Below are 19,694 nucleotides of genomic sequence, written 5' to 3' on the forward strand. Positions count from 1 at the left end.
GAAAGCCAGAGGGGCTGGATGACACCAAGGAAACAGTACACACAGGACTGACGCACATGTGAACTCACAGAGACCATGATAGAATTCACAGGGCCTGCACAGGTCCAAACTAGATGTGGTCCCAGTGCTGAGATGGAGAAGTAGACACAAGCTCTCATCACAAACCAAAAAACTACCCCCAAGTGATAATTGCTCCCAAAGTAAAAACTGGTATCTCCAGGGAGGGGGGCTCACTGGATACACAAATCACCCTTAAAGACAGGCCCCACACGCAGCAGTATACAAATAATACAAAATGAACTCTATGGCAATTTCGGAGTTTTGGGGGGCTTATATATGTTTTCATGGTGTGTGTGTATGTGTGATATGCTTCTTTTCTCTTTTTGTTTATTAGTTTGCTCATTTTGTTTTATCCTTGTTTGTCTCTTTTATTTGTCTGGCTGCTTTTGTACCAGAAATACAGTGTGGAGTTGGAAGGGTGGAGGAAATGGGGAGGGTATGAGGGGAAAGAATTTAGGTTCAGAAGATATTCTATAAAAATAACTATTGTAAATACAAAATGAAATAAGAAGAGTATTTGGCAAGCCCCACCTGCCCTTTAACTTCCAAGGCATACCCTGTGACCTGTCCCTGCTGACAGCGCTGTCACTGTTGTCCTTGCCTGAGCTGCAGTCACTCCCCTGCCCACCTACCCTCCATCTGATACCCAGGAAGAGAGGTCATTTCCTTTGTGAAAACTTCTCCCAGTTTCCTCCTACACCATTCGACTGACATATTATGCCTCTTAGATGAGGAAGCTATGGTTAAATGATGAGAGCAATCAAGCGCTTTCAAATCAACCCAAACACTGAAGTGTTATTATCAATTAAAGCATTATTTATGAATAACATATTGCAGTGAGAAGACGTCCACAAGGTGAAAACAGATCTGAAAACACTGACCTTGTTACTGTGGCAAAATGGGTGGCACCATGAGAGCTGAAGTGGGGAAACGGAGGTCAGTGATTGTCAGTGCTGTATATTGTTGGAGAGAAGGGACAGGAGTAGAGGAACCTACAGGGACAGACACCTTGTCTCATTAATGGGGATACAGGTGCCAGGAGTCAGCACTCACTTCAGTGTGAAACATGAGTCCTTGAGTGCTCATCTTTCAGTACACAGTGATCTGTGTATGTCACTATGCCAGAGAGGCTCCAAAAGGCCTTCTGAATGCATGAACATGTAAATAATGCACGAATGTGCTGTGTGTGTGTGCATGAGTGTGTGTGTGTGTGTGCGCGTGTGCCTGTGTAGTATTAACACATGTCACCTACCCTCAGTGAACAAAGATGTACTCATATCGAGAGATCAAGGACAATTAATATGTAAGACCCTAGAATCACACTTGGTCTCTCACTAGCCCATTTTACCTGCTATGTTTAGACAGGTTTCCAGAAATGGATCTTCTTTGTCCCTTGGTACTGATGGACAGGGTCTATTTAACTCTTCATATCTCGTCTCCCAGCTTGGATGAGAGTTCTTCTTGGGAAACGTTCCCATAGCCTAAACCTGGATAAAGACAAAGAGAAGCTAACAGTGCTATTGCAGTCTCATGGCAGATAGTTTATCCAAGGCAGAAAGGGACCTCAGAAACCCAGCAAATCCAGGATGGCCTAGAGTTCAAGCAGTGTGGGTGCTGGACATCATCTGTCACTCAGGGTCAGTGAGCCCACCCTCTTTCCAGGAAGCAAGGTGTGTGCAGACAGCAAGAGAATGGATTAGTAAAATCTGCTTATTAGAGGACCACAGAGGACTGTAGGGCTGGCTCAAATTGGAAAGGGCTTCCTTGCTGTGTAAGGGAAGAGGAGTTTCGGTTGAATCCAAGAACCCATGTGAAAGATTAAGATGTGACAGACGTATGTTTGTGATCCCAGCACCAGGGATGTGTGACATGCTTGGTGAACTCAGAACAACAGGAGTCCCTTTCCAAAAACCCAAAATGGAAGGCTCCTGAGGAAGAGCAACCAAGGCTGGCTTCAAGTGTGCAAACACACACAGGCATGTTAGTGTGCACACATAGACACCCCACGTGGCCCTGGTATGTGCTGTGCTTATGTATTTAAGAGGGCCGACTCTTCTTCAGATTAGATGGCTATAAGCTGGGGGAATTCAACAGCTGAAATGCTGAAGAACATATCTTTCACACATGTGCTGTCTGAGATAATGCTGGGACTGTTGCACCAAAGTAATCTAAATAATCTGCTAGGGGTCATAGTCTCTGATTTCTCACACTCTTGACTGCTAATGAAGAGGATGTTGTGAAGCATGAGTCAGATAGCCTCTGGCTTCCTAGAAGTGGAAGGGGTCATATATAAAGATGGAGCTTCCAGGATAGGATACTGGAGCAGGCAAGGAGGGGACCATTAGTGGTCTTCCCCAGAGGAAAAGGACAGCATGCTTACCTTTCCTTTGCTGTGGCTTCTCTGGGGCACCAGTTCTTATGCTTTCCCTGTGTTCCAAGATGGACAGAGGAGAGATGTGGAGACCGTCTGGGTAAGTGAATGCTACATCGCACTTGAGAGCCTTTACTTTGCATCTTTCTATTAGAGCACGATGGCATTTATGGATGGATTCCCAGCTAAGAGAAATGGTGTTTGTCGGAAATGGAACCTTCTCAAAATGTATCTGGTCAAATCTAGGTACCCTTTGCTGGTTGGAGGGGAGGGGGACAGAGTGCAAACCTCGCTTACAAATCTTTTCTACCACAAACTTCACACTTCTCAGCAGTTAGTGGCTGGAGATCTCTGCTCTGAAATAAGGATAACGAGGGTGGTAAAGCCTAATCCAAGCTTTCGGGGTAATTCTCTATTCTGGCTAAAACAATGCAGTATCTTTTTTTTTTTTAATTAAGTGAGAACCATTATCCATTTAGTATTTCAGTAACTTTAAATATTTCTGTGTTTTTAAATGCGCGTATGCACAATGCGTGCACGCACTGTGGGTAAAGGCCAACAGCACCTGAGCCTGGGTTTCTTCACAAACAGTTTCTTAACTGTTGAACCACCTGTGCAGACCCTCGTGGTTCATTAATTTTATATTTCATCAGAAATACCTGGAAAACTACTACAACTTGGACAAGGACACAGCGGTTAAAAACCTAAGTGGCAAGGAGTTGATGGCTGAAAAGCTGAAGCAAATGCAGCAATTATTTGGGCTGAAAGTGACGGGAAAGTCAGATCCTGAAACCCTGCGAGTGATGAGGAAGCCCAGATGTGGGGTGTCTGATGTGGCCCCATATGCCATCAATCACTACACTCCTCGTTGGACAAAAACACATCTGACTTACAGGTAACTCGTTTGGGCATCAAAATGGGGGCGTAATTCCCCCGTTAGAACAGAAGGGAAAAGAGCCATTGTGTTTTCACCTTATTTTTTTTTCCTTCTTAGCATTTTAAACTACCCACCATATCTGTCAAGAGAAGCTGTGGAAGATTCCTTTGAGAGAGCCTTCAGACTCTGGAGTGACGTGACACCACTAACATTCTCACGGGTCTTTGAGGAGGAAGGAGATATTGTGCTAGCCTTCTACAGAGGAGGTAAGCCCTTCAGCTTCCTCTTGCCCTTAAATATCTGCTTTGCAGGAAAAGTTCCTTGTTGAAGAATGTTGTTGATTTTGTGTGCTTGAGGAGAAGAATAATATCACGTCGGACAGAAGTATATTGACTGCTCGGCAAAGCTTTGAGATAACCAACATGAGAACCAAATGAGTTGTTGAATTTTGTCTCTTGCAGACCATGGCGACAATAACCCTTTTGATGGACCTGACTATCGCCTTGCTCACACTTTTCAACCAGGCCCGGGAATTGGGGGCGACGTTCATTTTGATCTTGATGATAGGTGGACTGACACCAATGAGAGTAAGTCAACTGATGCTGCTTCTCGGGGTTCACCTGGACCTTCCTAGCCCATTTGCAGTGTTGGCTGATGTAACGGACAGAATGCATCAGTGGGAGTAGGTAATCTATTACTACACAGAGAATTAGCAGCACATTGAGAGGCATGAAACAGGAGTAAATTCTGATTGATTATCATCCCTGGTAACAAACAGATCACTCTAAAACTTCTCTTCTCTGTTCTAGGTCCTTTGCATACGGGTATTTAGCTTGAGATGTTTCGGGGACTCTTAACAGTGGGAGTGGGGGTTTCCCTGACTCTTTTGTCTGTGCTGAGGACCCTTTTCCTCCCACTAGGTTGCCTCACCCAGCCTTGATATGACGCTTTGTGCCTAATCTTACTGCATCTTGTTATGCTATGTTCGTTTGATATCATTGGGAAGTCTGACCTTTTCTGAAGGGAAAAAGATCTTGGGGAGAGAGGAGGTGTGGGAAGGGGCTTTGAGGAGTAGAGGCTGGGGAGGCTGTGGTCAGAGTGCATTGTAAGAGAAAAAAGACAAAGAAAAAAATTCTGAGAGCTGGTAAGATGCCATTTCTGAAACCCTCATATTTTAAATTTATTTTTGGTAATTTATTCAATTTATATCCCAGTTGTAGCCTCCTCCCTTACCTCTTCCCAATCCTACACTTCCTTCTTTCTCCCTGTTGTTCTCCTCCCCTATTTCTCAGAAATGGGGAGCCCTCCTCTCCTACCATCTGACCCTAGCCTATCAAGTCTCATTCCAACAGAACCAACAAATCTGGGCCCATGGGGGCCTGCAGAGACTGATGTACCAACCAGGGATCATGCATGGAGAGGACCTAAACCCCATGCTCAGATGCAGCTGATAAGCAGCTCAGTCTCCATGAGGGTTCCCGAGTAAGGGAAGCACAGGCTGTCTCTGACATGGACTCTGATGCCTGCTCTTTGATCACTTCCCCCTGGTGAGGTTTATTGCCAGGCCACAGAGAAAGAGGATGCAGAATTCCGAGTTTTGATTCCTGGAACCCATTTAGTGGAAGGAAAGGGATTCCTCTAAGTTGCTCTCTGCCTTCCACACAGACATCCTCAGAACACTTTGTGCTTTCATGCACACTCTCATATATACACACAAACACATACACACACATGCACACAGGCATACACACACACACACACACACACATGCACACTTGCATGTACACATGCCCACAAGCATATGAACACACATGCACACACACTAAACAAATAAGTGTGACAAATTTTCTTTTAAAAAGAAAGAAAGTGTTGAAAGTTTCAATGTGTTGCTTATGGCCCTGGAATTTTCTTTTCAAGAAATATGCAATAAAACTTAAGAAATTCCTTATTAAACTTGGAAAAACTAAATAAGAAAAAAAAGTGAATTTATACTTTCCAGGTTTTACAGCACTGAGCAGCTATCACCTTTGTAAGTAAGAAAAAGTACAAACTGTTAGCAGCTCTTCATTGCTCCGTGGAGAAGGAACTCATCCCAGTTCAGGGTGAACATGGAATCCTCTGAGCTGGACCTTAAGTTAATAAAAGCTTTATGTACCAATGTAATCCTAGAGTGTAGGCTAGACTGTACCTCTTTATTATTTTTTTTAATTTTTTTATTACAATTCATTCACTTTGTATCCTGGCTGTGGCCCCCTCCCTTGTCCCCTCCCAAACCCGTCCTCCCTCCCTCATCTCCTCCCATGCCCCTCCCCAGTCCACTGATAGGGGAGGTCCTTCTCCCCTTCCTATGACCCTAGCCTATCAGGTCTCATCAGGACTGGCTGCATTGTCTTCCTCTATGGCCTGGTAAGGCTGCTCCCAGCCACCTTAGGGGGAGGTGATCAAGGAGCCAACCACTGAGTTCATGTCAGAGACATCTGTTCCCCTTACTAGAGAACCCACTTGGAGACTGAGCTGCCATGGGCTACAACAGTGCAATGGTTCTAGGTTCTCTCCATGCATGGTCCTTGTTTGGAGTATCAGTCTCAGAAAAGACCCCTGAACCCAGATATTTTGGTTCTGTTATTGTCAATACATGCACACTCCCACCATCAGAAAAAGATTATATAGATTTATGTGTATTTCAAAAAGTGACCAAGAAGATGTACGCATTCACCCTGAAAGATTATTTCTTTACCAAATACCTCAAAACAGTACAAACTTTCCAAATTAGAAACAAATCTCTTCTTCCTTCCAGATTTCAACTTGTTTTACGTTACGGCTCATGAACTGGGTCACGCCCTTGGACTCACCCATTCTTATGATATAGGGGCACTAATGTTCCCCAGCTATACATGGTACACTGAGGACTTTGTGCTAAACCAGGATGATATTAATCGCATCCAGGCTTTATATGGTAAGTGAAGGAGCCGTTAGCAGCACAGCCGGAGGCGTTTTCATTCTTCAGGTGAGCTTTCAGAACCATGGAAACTAACTCCAGGTCTCTTACACTCTTTAGGGCCGTCCCCAAATCCCATCCAGCCAACTGGTGCAACAACTCCAACTCCATGTGATAGTCGTCTGACCTTTGATGCCATAACTACATTTCGGGGAGAGGTGATGTTCTTTACAGGCAGGTAAGATATTTCTTTTATGCTGGGCTCTGTGTTTCACTATTGTAGGCTACCAATATGGCTCGTGTGTTAACCTTACTGTAGGTGGTAACAATTGCTTGCATTTCTTTTTCTTTCCTTCTTTCTTTCTTTTCTTCCTTTCTTTCTTTCTTCCTTCCTTTCTTTCTTTCTTTCTTTCTTTCTTTCTTTCTTTCTTTCTTTCCTTCCTTCCTTCTTTCTCCTTTTTTACAACTTTAATGACTCTGATTTTCCACATGAATTATTCAAAGTATCACTGTAATGTAAATGTAATGTAAATATAATATAATTTTATGGATAAGTAAATTATGACAGGGAAAAAAAGAGTGTTCCTCTGGGACACAGAGCTCATGGGTGGCAAAGCAAATATTATTCCCCTGGCCCCTGATTCAGAGCTTTTTGGGGTTGTCAATCTATGTGTTAATGATTATGATGGTACTTAAAATTCCCTGTCAGTGTGTGGACCTGAAAACATGCTGGTCCCCTTCCACACAAGGACCACGTGTGCTGTCCACACCACAATAATTTGTAAAGGTCCAGGCCACATTATAGCAGAGCCAGATGCTCCCCTCTGAATAGTGATCAGAGGCGCCCTAAAAGTCTGGATTCCTCAATCACTCTTCTCAGAGTGTAGTTGGTGCCATCCAGCTATGGGGCTGTATCAACACCCAAACTCAGCTACTGGCTCCAAATGCTTTCTAGTATCTTCCTTACCACTTTTTGAGAATAAAAGATAAGGATGGATCCTTCATGATGAAAAGCATGCATTGAAACATAGCCTTAAAGGAAATTTCAAGGGCTGGGAATGTGCTTCAGTAAGGAGGCCTAGGCACAGAGTCCTGGGTTGGGTCTAAAGCATCAGACCTGTAATAAAAGGTCAAGGCGGGAGCTTCAGAAGTTCAAGGTTGGGCTGGATATACACTAAGCAGTTAAGAGCACTTGTTGCTTTTGTGGAGGACCTGTGTCTCTAGCACTCACATGGCGGCTCCCAACCTCTGTGGGCATTGAGCAAGCACATGGTCCACAAACATACATGAAGGCGAGATACTCGTACACATAAAATAAATGAATAAATAAGAAAACGTTTAAAGAAGTTCAAGGTAATTATTCTGAAGGTTGGCCTGGATTACTCTGTTTTGAAAAGGCTGAAAAAGAAAGCAGGATGTAGGTAAGCCCAGTTGTAGGTTGAGCCGTTATTCTGTATTTGTCCACATCCATGCATTCGATTAATCACAGATCTGTGAAGCTAACCAATGCTTTTAAATTCGCCACTGTACTGAGTTTTCTTGCTGTTATACCAAAATAATATTGGATGGTAAGTATTAAATAGCATTATAAATATTCTTATTTAAAGCAAAGACAAATGTTCATAGTTATATATATTATGTTTTATATTTGAGATTACAGTATAATTACTCATTCCCTTTCTTCCTTCAAATTCCTCCCATACTTCCCTCCTTGCCCTTGCTCTCTTTCAAATTCATCCCTCTTTTTATTCATTGTTTTACATACATCTATGTATATGCCTATGCAAATCTCTAAATATAACGTGCTCACTCTGTATCCTGACACTTGTATGTATATTTTTAAGGCTGACAATTTGGTATTGGATGACCAATTGGTGTGCTTTTCCTTGGAAAAGATATTTCTCTTGCTCTCAGCGTTTCTTAGTTGCCTGTAGTTTTTTGTGTAGGGCTGAGGTCTTGTGGGCCTTACCAGTCCATTTTGACAAGTCTGTTGTACTTGTTCGGCTCATGTTTAGGTAGTCATATTGGTGAGGCTTTACAGGTGTAGCTTCTGACATTCCTGTGAGACACGATCTCACAGCAAACTTCCTGGTCCTCTGACCCTTGTAATCTCTCCACCTCCTCAGTGTTCCCTGAGCCTTAGATATGGGAGTGTTTTGTGAAATAGCCAGTGGAACTGAGCTCCACAATGTGGCATTTTGATAAGTTGTGGATTTCTGTAGTGTTCTCTGTCTGTTACAATGATAAGTTTCCTTGTTGGCGGTGAAGACTACATTTATCTGTGGGTATAAATACAAATATTTAGAATGTAGGAGGAATTATACTTAGTTTAGTCAAATAGGTTCTTGACAGAGTGAACCCTGGCATAGTATATCTCTTAGTGAGCAGGTCAAAAGTACAAATAGAGAGCTGTTCGTTGCCTTCCAGGTATGAATGCCACTAACTTCAGCCTTAAAGTTTTAGTACATGCTGGTTGTTATTGTGGTTCATAACTACCATAGCTGGAGAGGACTGTTGCTTCCTCCCTCCTTTGGAAGCTTGCATGGCACCTTCTGATCCTCAGGGATGAGGCTTTTGAGTTAGTTTTAGCTCAAGAGCCTCTAAGCCCTATGTCTAAGTGCATGCCGTCTTCAGCAACAAGGTTTTATCTCTCATCTCTTGGGGGCAACCGAGGACATTTGCAATAGCGTATAATGTTTCAGGAGTCTCTCGGACAACCCTGACCAAGAACTCAAAAGAGGTTTCTCATGCCCTCTGTTGGGAGTTTTGTTGGGTCGTCTTTGGCTCTTGGCGAGAGCATTGTCAGGGCAGGTGAGAAAATCTTACTTAAGTTTTTTTATACACAGACACGTGAATTACAGGCTTTTTCTTAGGAAGATAGTCAGAAGTATGATTTCTTATTACATCTTTAGACATCCCTACTGTTATTTATCTTCCTCCCTCTTTCCGTATTTATCTCCTCCCTCCCCTAATTATAGCTACCCCTTTCTAATTTTTCTGATCAAATCACTTGCACCCTACTATTCTCCTCCTTATTACCCTGCTACCCTCCTACCATGGCAATGGCTGCTCTTCGCTTTCCTGGCTCCTGCAGTTTCTCCAGGATATGGACTCACATCTGAAGACTTGGAGCTAGAGACCCCAATGAGAGGACATGTGTTGTTTTTCTTTCTGGGTTGCCCCACTCAGTGTGATCTTCTCTAGTTCCATCCATGTATCTGCCAAGTTCATCGTTTCATTTTTTTTCCTTACAGCTGAATATTATTTCATAGCGCACATGTACCACGTTTTCAATATCCGTTCAGCAGTTGACGGACATGTAGGTCGTTTCCATTTCTTAGCTACTGTGAATACAGCAGAAATGAACATGACCAAGCAAGTATCTATGGGCATATGCCAAGAAAGGATATAGCTGGGTCGTGTGGCAGATTTTTTTTTTTTTTTTGTCTTAGAATTCTTCACACTGATTTCCATAGTGGCTATACCAGTTTGCATCTCCTGCCAACAGTGAATGAAGGTTCCCTGTGCTCCCTTTTCCCAGCCCCCACACAGCATTTGTTATGCATTATTTGGTTGATCTTTGCTATTCTGACTGGGTTCAGATGAAATCTCAAAGGTATGTTTATCTGAATTTCTCTAATTGGTAGAAACAATGGGCTTTTTTTGAGTCATTCCTTAGCCATCGTTTTTTGCATCTTTTGAGATTCTCTGTTCAGGTCCCAGGCCCATTGGTGAATGTGTCATTTCAGGTTTTGCTGTTGTTTCTTTTTTAATTTTTATTTATTCTGTATATTAGTCCTCTTAATGTATGTGTAGCTGGTAAATATTCTCTCCCATTTGGCCGGCTTCTTCTTCACATAGTTGATTGTTTCTTTAGCTGTGTTTAGTTTAGAAGGTGTTTAGTCTTATGAAGCCTCGCCTTACAGTTGTTGGCTTTAATTCTTGACCAAATGGAGTCTTACTCAGGAAGCCCTTAGCTGTATCTTTACCATGTAAAGGCACTGTCTGTGTTTTCTTCTAGCACCTTCAGCATTTCAGGACTCGTGTTTAGGTCTTCAATCTATTTGGACTTACTTTTGTGCAAGGTGATAAATATGGGTCTGTGTATTGTGTAAACTTTCAGTTTTTCCAGAAACATTTGTCGAGGAAACCTTCTTTTCTTCAGCATGGTGGCTTTGCCAAATATTAAGCGTCTCAAGTTACTCACGTTTGATTCCTCAATTTTGTTCCAATGGTCTGCATGTCTGTCTCTATGTCAGTACAGTATTGTTTTTACTACTATGGCTCTGGAATATGTCTTACGACCTGGAATGTTTGTCCCACCAGCATGGCTATCTGGGGTCTTTTGTGATTTCATATAAAATTTAGAATCTTTTTTTTTTCTTTTTCTGTGAGGAACGAGATGGGGATTTTGATTGGGATTGCATAATCTGTAAGTAGCTCTTGATACGACTGGCATTTTTATAATGCTATTTCTACTAATCCATGAGCATGGAATGTCTTTCCATTTTCTAATATCTTTCTCTACCTCTTTCTTCAGAGGTTTAAAGTTTTCTTTATTTTTTACAGTTTAACAAATGCTGTTGTCCATTTTATCAAAAGTAGATTTTTTTCCCCCTCACATAATGCATCCTAATTCCCTTCCCCACCTCTTCTCCCATCTAGTTCCACTCCCTTTCTGGCTCCTATTGGACAGCAAGGGGTTCCTAAGGGGTAAAAATAAAATACAATAAAATATAATTAAGAAAATAAAACAAAACAAACACATCAAAGTTGGACAAGATAAGTAAACAGAAGAGTAGGGGCCCAAAAGAAGGTACAAGAATCGTAGACCCACTCATTTTCACATTCAGGAATCTCATAAAAACACTAAACTAGACCCATGCAGCCCCTGTGTACACTGCCCAGTCTCTGGGAATTCATGTGATTATTCATAGGATCATAAATCATAAATAATCATAAGTGTTGATTTAAAGTACCTTGTTTTGGTGTTTCCAATTGCCTCTGGCTTTTTAAATTTTTTATATTAGTTTATTTACTTTACATCCTGAGAATGCCCCTCCCTCCTCTCCTCCCAGTTAACCCCACTTCCCCTCCTTCCCTCTTCTCCTTTCCCTTTCTCCCTAGAAAAGGGGAGCCCCCTCCCTTCCATCCCTCTGTATTAACCTTCCCAGCACATCAAGTCCCATCAAGACTGCTCTTATCTTCATCCCCTGAGGCCAGGCCAGGCAGTCCTGCCAGGGGGAAGTGATCCAAAAGCAGGCAATAGAGTCTCTGTTAGAAACAGCACCCTGCCCCCCCCCCCCAACTGGCCAGGTGCCCCACATGAAGACCAAGCCGCCCGTTGGCTGTTTTTATACTCTTTAAGGCATATCGGATACTGTTTGGTTGCTCTCACAAGCTTTGTGCCAACATTGCACTCGCATATCTTACCGGCAGGAGGACACCATCGTAGTCAAAGGATTTGCGGCTGGGTTGGCGTTTACATTTCGTTTATGGTAGCATGCATGGTACCTTCTTGTACCAAAGATTTTAGTGGTGAAGTCTCTGTGTAGGCACCGTCTCAATTTCTCCGTGTTCAATGAGTTGAGTAGGTGTTATCTTCAGCAATGGGGACTTGCTGTGGGAAGTAAAGAGGTTTAAAGCTTTCATTGTAGAGGCGCTTCACTTTTTTGGTTAGGCACTTTCTTTTCTTTGAGGCTCTTGTGGATGTGTGACTGAACCTAGATATTCATCCCTTTCTTTTAGGTTTATCAGCTTAATGGAGTAGAGGTCTATTTAAATATTCCCTTATAAAATTCTGAATTTCTTTGGTGTCTATTGGAGTGTTTCTTGTTCTAGTCTGATTTCATTAATTTAGGTTCTCTTTTTCTTTCGGTTGATTGAACCAAGAGACTGTCACTCTTGTCTATATCTTCTCAAAGAATCACAATTGATTTGAATTACAAATCAATTCTTTGTATTGTTTTTGTTTGTTTGTTTCTATTTTATTGATTTCTGCTCTGAATTTTATTACTTTTTATTTGGTTTGCTTATGTTTTTCTAAATTTTTGAGTGGCATCGTTAAGTTATTTTTCTGTGCTCTTTCTGATATTTTTAATGTAGGCACTTTGAGCTATAAATTCCCTCTATAGACTGCTTTCAATGTGTCACAGGGGCTTTATTGTGTTGTGGTTTTGTTTTCATTTAGTTCCAGGATTTTTAAAATTTATTTCTTAATTTCTTCTTTGAACCATTCATCCTCATTCAGTAATGAGTTATTTAGTCTCCATGCGTTTGTGTATTTCCTAGAGATTTGTTTGCTCTCGATTTTAAGTTTTATTGCTCTGTGGTCAGATATGATGCAATGAGTTATTTAAATCTTTTTGAACTTATAAATATTTGTTTTGTGCCCCAGGATGTGGTCAATTTTAGAAAAGCTTCCATGTGCTGCTGAGTATGATGTGTATTCTTTGGTCTTTGGGTGGAATATTTTGTAGATATCTATTAAGTCCATTTGATGTACAATAACAATTAGTTCTGATGTTTCTATGTTTTATTTTTGGTCCAAATGACCTGCCTATTGGAGAAAATAGCATATTTAATAGTTTTGTTAATGGATTGATTTTAATTTCTATCTTTAAATCCAGTGGTACATTTTTTTGAAAGATAAAATTGGTGCCCCAGAGTTTGGTGCATATATGCTTAGGATAACACTATCTTCTTGGTTAGCTGTTCCCATGATTAGAATAAAGTGTCCAGCTTTATCTCTTATGATTAGTTTTAGCTGAAGTCTATTTTGTCAGATATTAGGATACTCACACCTTCTTGCTTTCTTGTCCCACTTGATTATAATTTTTGTCTATTCGTTTACTCTAAGAAGATGCTTATGTTTAAAGATAAGATGCATTTCTCGTAGACACCAGGTAGAGTGATTGAGGTTTTTTTTTTTTAATCCAGTCAGTCAGAAGAGGCTGGAGGTTACTGGGAGACCCACTGACAACTGCATTTTCTCTTCCTTTCAAACCAGGTTCTACATTCGTGTAAATAGATTCATGCGGGAACCTGAGCTCAATTTGATAGGTATTATCTGGCCAAATGTGCCAGGTAAACTTGATGCTGCTTACGAAGCTAGCATGATGAATGAAGTCCGCTTTTTCAAAGGTAATGCTTCTAGTTGGTTCTTTTTGTTTTTATAAATAAAATTTTCATTCAGCTTTGGGGTGAGATAAAAGGGTATTAGCTCCATTCACTGCACGTACTTTTGAGTGTCACCAAGTTAATGGAAGCCCCTCAGCTTAATTAAAAGTTATATTGTATATTCAGCATAATTTTTATTGACAAGTAGATGACTAAAGATATAGCTCTTTAGGCTTGTTTAAGACCTTGCAAACAAAGAACTGTGTTTTGAACTTCCTTCATTGCACTAGGAGTGCTCAGAAATAAAATTGAGGGACACGAGCAATTCTACAAGAGATAGCATAGAAAGATTTTGTGTGCGTAGTTTCCTAGACCCCGTTTTAATGTGACACATCCTCTTGAGAGAGAGAGAAGTCGTCCCCAGGAAGCAGACGAGGCACTGCTGCCTGCTTCTCCCAGTGTGCTGGTAGCATGTTCCCATGGTAACATGTTCCTCTGACTGCCATTCCACTGCTTTTTTCTTGGTGCCATTCTGTGTGGCAGTGAATATGAAATTGCCGTTTTACTAGAAGTCAGTCATGTTCGCAGGGCCCTCTTGCTGTCGAAGTCCTGCCCTGGAAAACAAAACGCCCTCTCAATCTCACCACGAAACTTCCCTGAGAGAATCTAAATCTTAGTAAGTTTTCCAGACGACTCATTCACAGATGAATGCATGAGAAAATCCAAGTCACTGTTGACAGAATTCAATGAGTCTGTGGGATTCAGTGAGGTCAAAGAATCTAGCACGTGCGACTTTGAAGACCATGTCTGACACACATGTTTTCCACCAATGCGTTTGGTACAGTGCAAATAAAGCACGGGGATGTTTTATGCAGTTACACACTCAAAACAAAGACGTGAGTGTAGTTCAGACTAGCACAACCCTTTGCAACAGTATCTCTGTCCTTCAACATATGGAATTAAATAGAAGTTTACGTACACAGCGTTAGGGCACCATTTTCATGTCACCTAGACCTAAATATAAGCATGTTTGTGAACTAGCGTGGCCTTAGCTTCAAAACAGATCAATTTCCTTTGTTGTATAGCGTAGGGGCTGTAAACAGACAGCCTCTTGAAGCTGCAAAAATTTACATATCTACTTAGTAAAATGCTGTTGCACTTTGCTACTGCTTTGGCCGCCTAGAAATTCTGGTTCTATCTGTCTTTGGAAAGCAGCTTCAACTGGAATAGTGACAAAAGAGAGAGAGAGAGAGAATTTTTAGAACTTGTTACAGATTAGAAAGGCCCAGTGAGAGGAAAAGGTCTTCTATAACCCAGGCTAGGTGGCTCATGCCTTTAAACCCCAGCATTTAAGCGACTGAGGCAAGGAGGATTGCTGCAAACTGGAGGCCAAGCCTGGTTATGTAGCGAGCTGTAGACCAGACTAAGTTCCTTGTCTCAAAAACAAACAATCAAATAGACAAAAAAAAAAGCAAACAAACAAACAAACAAACAAAAGCAAACACTTAATCGGTTTGAGACTGAATCCCCAGATACCAGCATTTAACAGAGAACAAGGCACCCACCCCATCCTTCCCCCCCCCCCCCCCCCCCCCCCCCGCAGGGGCAGCATGGTTGCAGTCTGTAGCTAGGACACTGCTCCAGCCTGTGGAGCTTGGCTGGAAACGTCGACAAGGAGTTCATCTGTGGCTTTTGATTGGCAGGTGATAAGGTCTGGGCTGTTCGCACACAGAGTGTCCTGAGAGGATTCCCCATCGATATCCACAGCTACTTTGGCTTCCCTAGCTACGTGACCCAAATTGATGCCGCTGTTTGTGAGGAGGAAACTGGGAAAACATACTTCTTTGTTGACGATATGTGCTGGAGGTAAAGGCTGAGAGCTGAATGGGGTTAGAGCCACAACTTGTTTCTATACAGAAAGATCTTAAAATGAGTTTCAAATGATGGTGGCCACTGACTTCTGTGTGAATAGATGTGGCCACTCACCATCCGTTAGTCCGTAGACTCGCAGGCATTGCTCGTGTTTGCACAGGGCATACAGTGAGCCCCAATGGGAAAGTAAGGGTATTCAATTTCCTGAGTTACATTGGCCTAAACCTAACCATTCACACAGCGTTTTACCTTAAGAGAACATCTGTCTAGTTCGTTGGATTTTAGAGGGACCTTTTGCATATTTTGATACACCTAACTTTTTCTCACCCAATTCATTCTTTTCTAATCTCGAGAATTGAGAAAAATTTTTGACAATCCATGTTGTTGTGTTTTCTGTAAATATTTTAAGAAATCTGCATGCTTGATCAAAGGTCCTGATACATTTAACCACTTTTTGATCAGGTATGATGAATACAGGCGGTCCATGGATCCAGGCTATCCCAAAGCAATAGCAGAGGACTTCCCTGGAATTGGAGATAAAGTTGATGATGTTTTTGAGAAAGACGGTAAGAGTATAAACATACTTTCTCTTTTAATATTGTTACAATATTAAAATAGTGTTGCTTTTTAGACAGAAAATGTAAAAAATAAATATGTATATTGATGGCATGAAGCACTCAGAATTGAGTCACAATCTGGAAATACATGTATAATATAATAAATATCTTTTGTTGTATTTCTAGGAAATTTCTACTTCTTTCACCAAAATATTCAACACAGATTTAACCTCCGAACGAGAAGAGTCGATGCTACCCGTGGCTCTCAAACCTGGTTCAACTGCTAAAAATATTGGCAAGTTAAGGAAAAAAGTTTATCTCATGATCTTAAACAAGATATTCTTCTGAAGAGCCAAATATTTTGGCAAACTGTTATCAAGTTAATGGAAATACATATCCTGTAATGTTAAAGAGGATAGTTTTCTCAGGAGCCAAATATTTTTATATTTTTATTTACCTTCCAGAATCACTAAGTACAAATTAATTTATATTTTATTTTGTGCATTTTTACAAGTTATAGTATAATCTTTTTGAACTAAAACAGCTTAGTACCGCAATTGACAGCCTCAGAAAGTTGAGTTCGTGGTTGACAAGTCACTGAAGGAGGCCATTTGTACAGTGTGTGACTGATGTTCACCCTAGGCAGCTCCTTTCGAGAGAGGAGGCTCAACAGAGAAGCTTTTCCCAGAGTAAAAGTGGCTCTTGAACCCAGAAACAGGTATATAAGAGGAAACTCGTTGCTGCTTTGGTTTTGGCAGTTTAAGGCAGGATCTTACAACCCAGCGGACTCCCAACTCTTCTACCTCTGACTCCTGCATGCTGGGATTCCGCCCACCACGCCCAGCTAAAAGACATTGGTTTTGTACGAAAGTATTTGATACTTAAATAAAGCCATTCTTGTCTCTAATGCCTTATAAGTTATCTGCTTCATTATATTATTGCCTGATTGTCAAGCCTCACTTGTATAAGTGTCGTTTTTCTAATTTAAAATGGAAAACAAACAATAACAAAAATAGTCATGAGAAAACTAGTCTATCCAAAAATTTTAATTTTCTACATTCTTGTAGAGTTTGTGCTATGTCGAGATGAGTTGTTTCTCTAGTCCCTTTATCTCAGACAGGAAATCTAAGCATGGCTTAAAGGTAAAGTAAGCGAAAGCAGGAAAGATTTGTCTACGTGGATGCCACTTCACCACTTAAGCAAATGGGAGAGTCACATTTTCCCAAAGTCGGACTTCTTGCCGCTGCTGGGATTTGAGGGTGGTGGCCAGCCAGCAGGCTGTGTGGAGAAATGATAGCACCAAATCTCCAGATTTAGATACCATGGAAGCAGCTCAGGATATAACTAACTGCAAAGTTGGACTGCGGAGGAGGGGGAGGAAGGATCAGAGGAACAGGAGGGTCTGGGGTTTGGGAACACTGCTCACAGAATCAACTGACTCGTGGGGACTCATGGGGACATGCAGAAGTCAGGGATCCTGTAGGGGTCTGACCTAGGTCCTCTGCATATGCTGTGGCTGAGTATCTTATTCCAGATGGACTAGCGTGTGGACAAACCTGAAAATCTTGAAGTCCACTAAGACAGCACCAGAGGAGGGCAGCCTGCTCTGACCCTGAGTGACTGCGTCTGAGATTACACTTCCCAGAAAATGCTTGACCACTTCTTGCTGAAGATAAATAGGTCGTTCCTGGGGATAGTTTAAATCATGCCTGCAGCAGGATATGCTTCGTAAAGCAAAGGAATTGTGGCTCCTGATCCTTATTAATTCTCATCAAGGGCCAAAGCAACGTGCTCGGAGTGGATCTTAAAAGCACTGGATAATTATGTATGTGACAAGGCTGCAAGGCTAGATGGGAAAGAACTAACTGAAACGGGTACCAGTAAGTTGGGATTGGTATTTCAGAAAGGAATCCAGGAGGTTTTCAGATGTGCCATTCACATGTTAATGTAAACATCATGGACACAACAGTGTTCCATGGTACATGATGGAGAGATCAAAACTTCTGTCTCACCGTGTGGAGTCGACAGCCAGAAGGTGCCCGGAGCCTAGAACTGCCACTGAATTTGTTACATGGAAATGAAGCACTCTGCACCAGACTAGGGTCTTTGGGAAGGTCCAGATGGCAGTTTTTACTAAAACTATAAGGTATACATTAGACCGGGAAATACTGGTGTCTGAGGTGCTTACACGTGTGTGTCCACGCACACACACCTGTGGAGATCAGACAGCAGCCTCAGTATTCAGTTTTCATGTGCCATCCACTTTCCTCTCTTCCTTGAGACAGCACCTCTCAGTGGCCTGGAACTCACTAGGATTTCCTGGGCTGGCTGACAAGTGAACCCCAGAGATTCTCCCCAACTTCCCCAGCGCTGGAATTACAATCACAAACTACCCTGGTTTTATACTGCAACTGATGTTTGCAAGTGCTCAGACTGAGCTATTGCCCCAGCCCCGGTTACACTGTTTCTGTTTTTATTGTTCTCTCATATATTGCATTGCAACTATAGTTGCCTCTCTCTGCCCTCCCCACAAGACTATCCCCACACCTCCTCTCTCCCTCAGGTCCACTCCCCGCCCTGCCCCCCCCCCCAGAAAGAGCAGGCCTCTCAGGGAAATCAGTAAGACCAGCCACATACCATTACATGAAGATTGGGTCAGGCACCCCTGATTTCTGCAAGTCCCCACGAGTGAGTTTATTCTGTGAGCAGTGCTCTCGGGGTGTCCCTGACCCTGCTGTTCTTCTGATCCTTCCTCCCCCTCCTCCGCAGGACTCCCCAGCTTCACCTAATGTCTGGCTGGTGCTAAACTCCAGTTCCACAACACTCTGCAGGCAGGACAAACTGTGACTCGAAGGTTTTGTGGTGTCCCAATGCCTCCTCTTGAGGCCTTGCCTGGTTACAAAAGATGACAGTTCAGGCTCCGTGTCCCCCCATTACTGGCAGCCTTTGCTCTATGAATATTCAGTAAATTCAATAAATAATAACTTACTTAAAAGCAAACAGGACTTCATAGCCCCTCTTCTCCAGGTGTGGTAACTCACTCCTGGGAGGCACGTCCTTTCATGGTTGATTGACTTCAGCCACAACCATAGCTCTCTGATATATAAAGAACCATCAGCAGGATGTGCCACACGAAGGGCATCTCAGAACACGTCAAGTGAGCACCTCAGGGCACACTTAGGACCCCGCCCAGCCAGCAAGCTCTATCTTTTAAAGACACATGAATAAAATGAAAAGGAGCTTGCAGCCAGCATGACGTATGCATAAACACTAAGAGTGGGGTTATCCACACCGTAGGAAATGTGATCACGAGATGACATTATGGATTTGCTCAAGCCTAGCTGACTCTGAGTCTGCTTGTAGTCAGCTTCCTTGCCTCTGATATTCAGGTTGGTTTATTCTCTGCAGAGCACTTACGCTAAGACACAAGCTGACTTGTCTGGCCCAGTGCACGCACGCACACACACACACAAACACACACACACACACACACACACACACACACACACACACACCAACCCAAGCTGCTTCTCAGAGGCCTCCGAGTGGGTTTACAGAGGTCTCTCCTGCCATGCCTACCTCTAGGAAGGCAGTAGACAGCACTGAAAAGGTCACTCCTTTACTTTTGCTGCTATCCAAGTAATTGGAGATTTCATACTTCAGCTGTTGCAGGCTTGCTTTCTCGTCACTGGAAGAAAAATGTACTTCAAACATTTTGGCACCTTCTAATCTCTCCATATTCAGAAGCTAGCTTGTGGGGCTGATAGACCGTTTGGTATCTAAGAGCACTTGCTGCCCCTCCAGAGGACCTGTTCAGGTTCCTAGCACCCTCATGACAGATCACAGCCACCTCTAATTCCAGTTCCAAAGGGCGGGATTCTTGCTTCCAGCCTCTGAGGG

At 42.4% G+C, this 19,694-nt stretch overlaps 1 protein-coding gene across 1 annotated transcript; it reads left to right on the top strand.

Moving 5' to 3' along the window:
• The first annotated feature begins 2,432 nt into the window (after positions 1-2,432).
• Positions 2,433-16,081, top strand: LOC129683026 (interstitial collagenase A-like). The gene is made up of 10 exons (XM_055615654.1): positions 2,433-2,531; positions 3,085-3,326; positions 3,426-3,574; positions 3,770-3,895; positions 6,106-6,264; positions 6,367-6,484; positions 13,256-13,389; positions 15,069-15,231; positions 15,700-15,803; positions 15,981-16,081. Exons 1-10 carry the CDS (start codon positions 2,433-2,435, stop codon positions 16,079-16,081), a joined length of 1,395 nt encoding a protein of 464 aa, XP_055471629.1.
• The last annotated feature ends 3,613 nt before the right edge of the window (positions 16,082-19,694 follow it).

The sequence above is a fragment of the Psammomys obesus genome, unplaced genomic scaffold, assembly GCF_907164565.1.
Source record: "Psammomys obesus unplaced genomic scaffold, mPsaObe1.curated_primary_1811, whole genome shotgun sequence".
In the NCBI taxonomy this organism is placed as follows: Eukaryota; Metazoa; Chordata; class Mammalia; order Rodentia; family Muridae; genus Psammomys; species Psammomys obesus.

What these genes read in the sequence shown, in the direction of transcription:
- LOC129683026 (XM_055615654.1), top strand. Translation starts at nt 2,433, where the DNA reads ATGCTTACCTTTCCTTTGCTGTGGCTTCTCTGGGGCACCAGTTCTTAT. An exon ending in GAGATGTGGAGACCGTCTGG is followed by an intron (nt 2,532 to 3,084) that starts GTAAGTGAATGC and finishes ATATTTCATCAG; the next exon opens with AAATACCTGGAAAACTACTA. An exon ending in AAAACACATCTGACTTACAG is followed by an intron (nt 3,327 to 3,425) that starts GTAACTCGTTTG and finishes TTTCCTTCTTAG; the next exon opens with CATTTTAAACTACCCACCAT.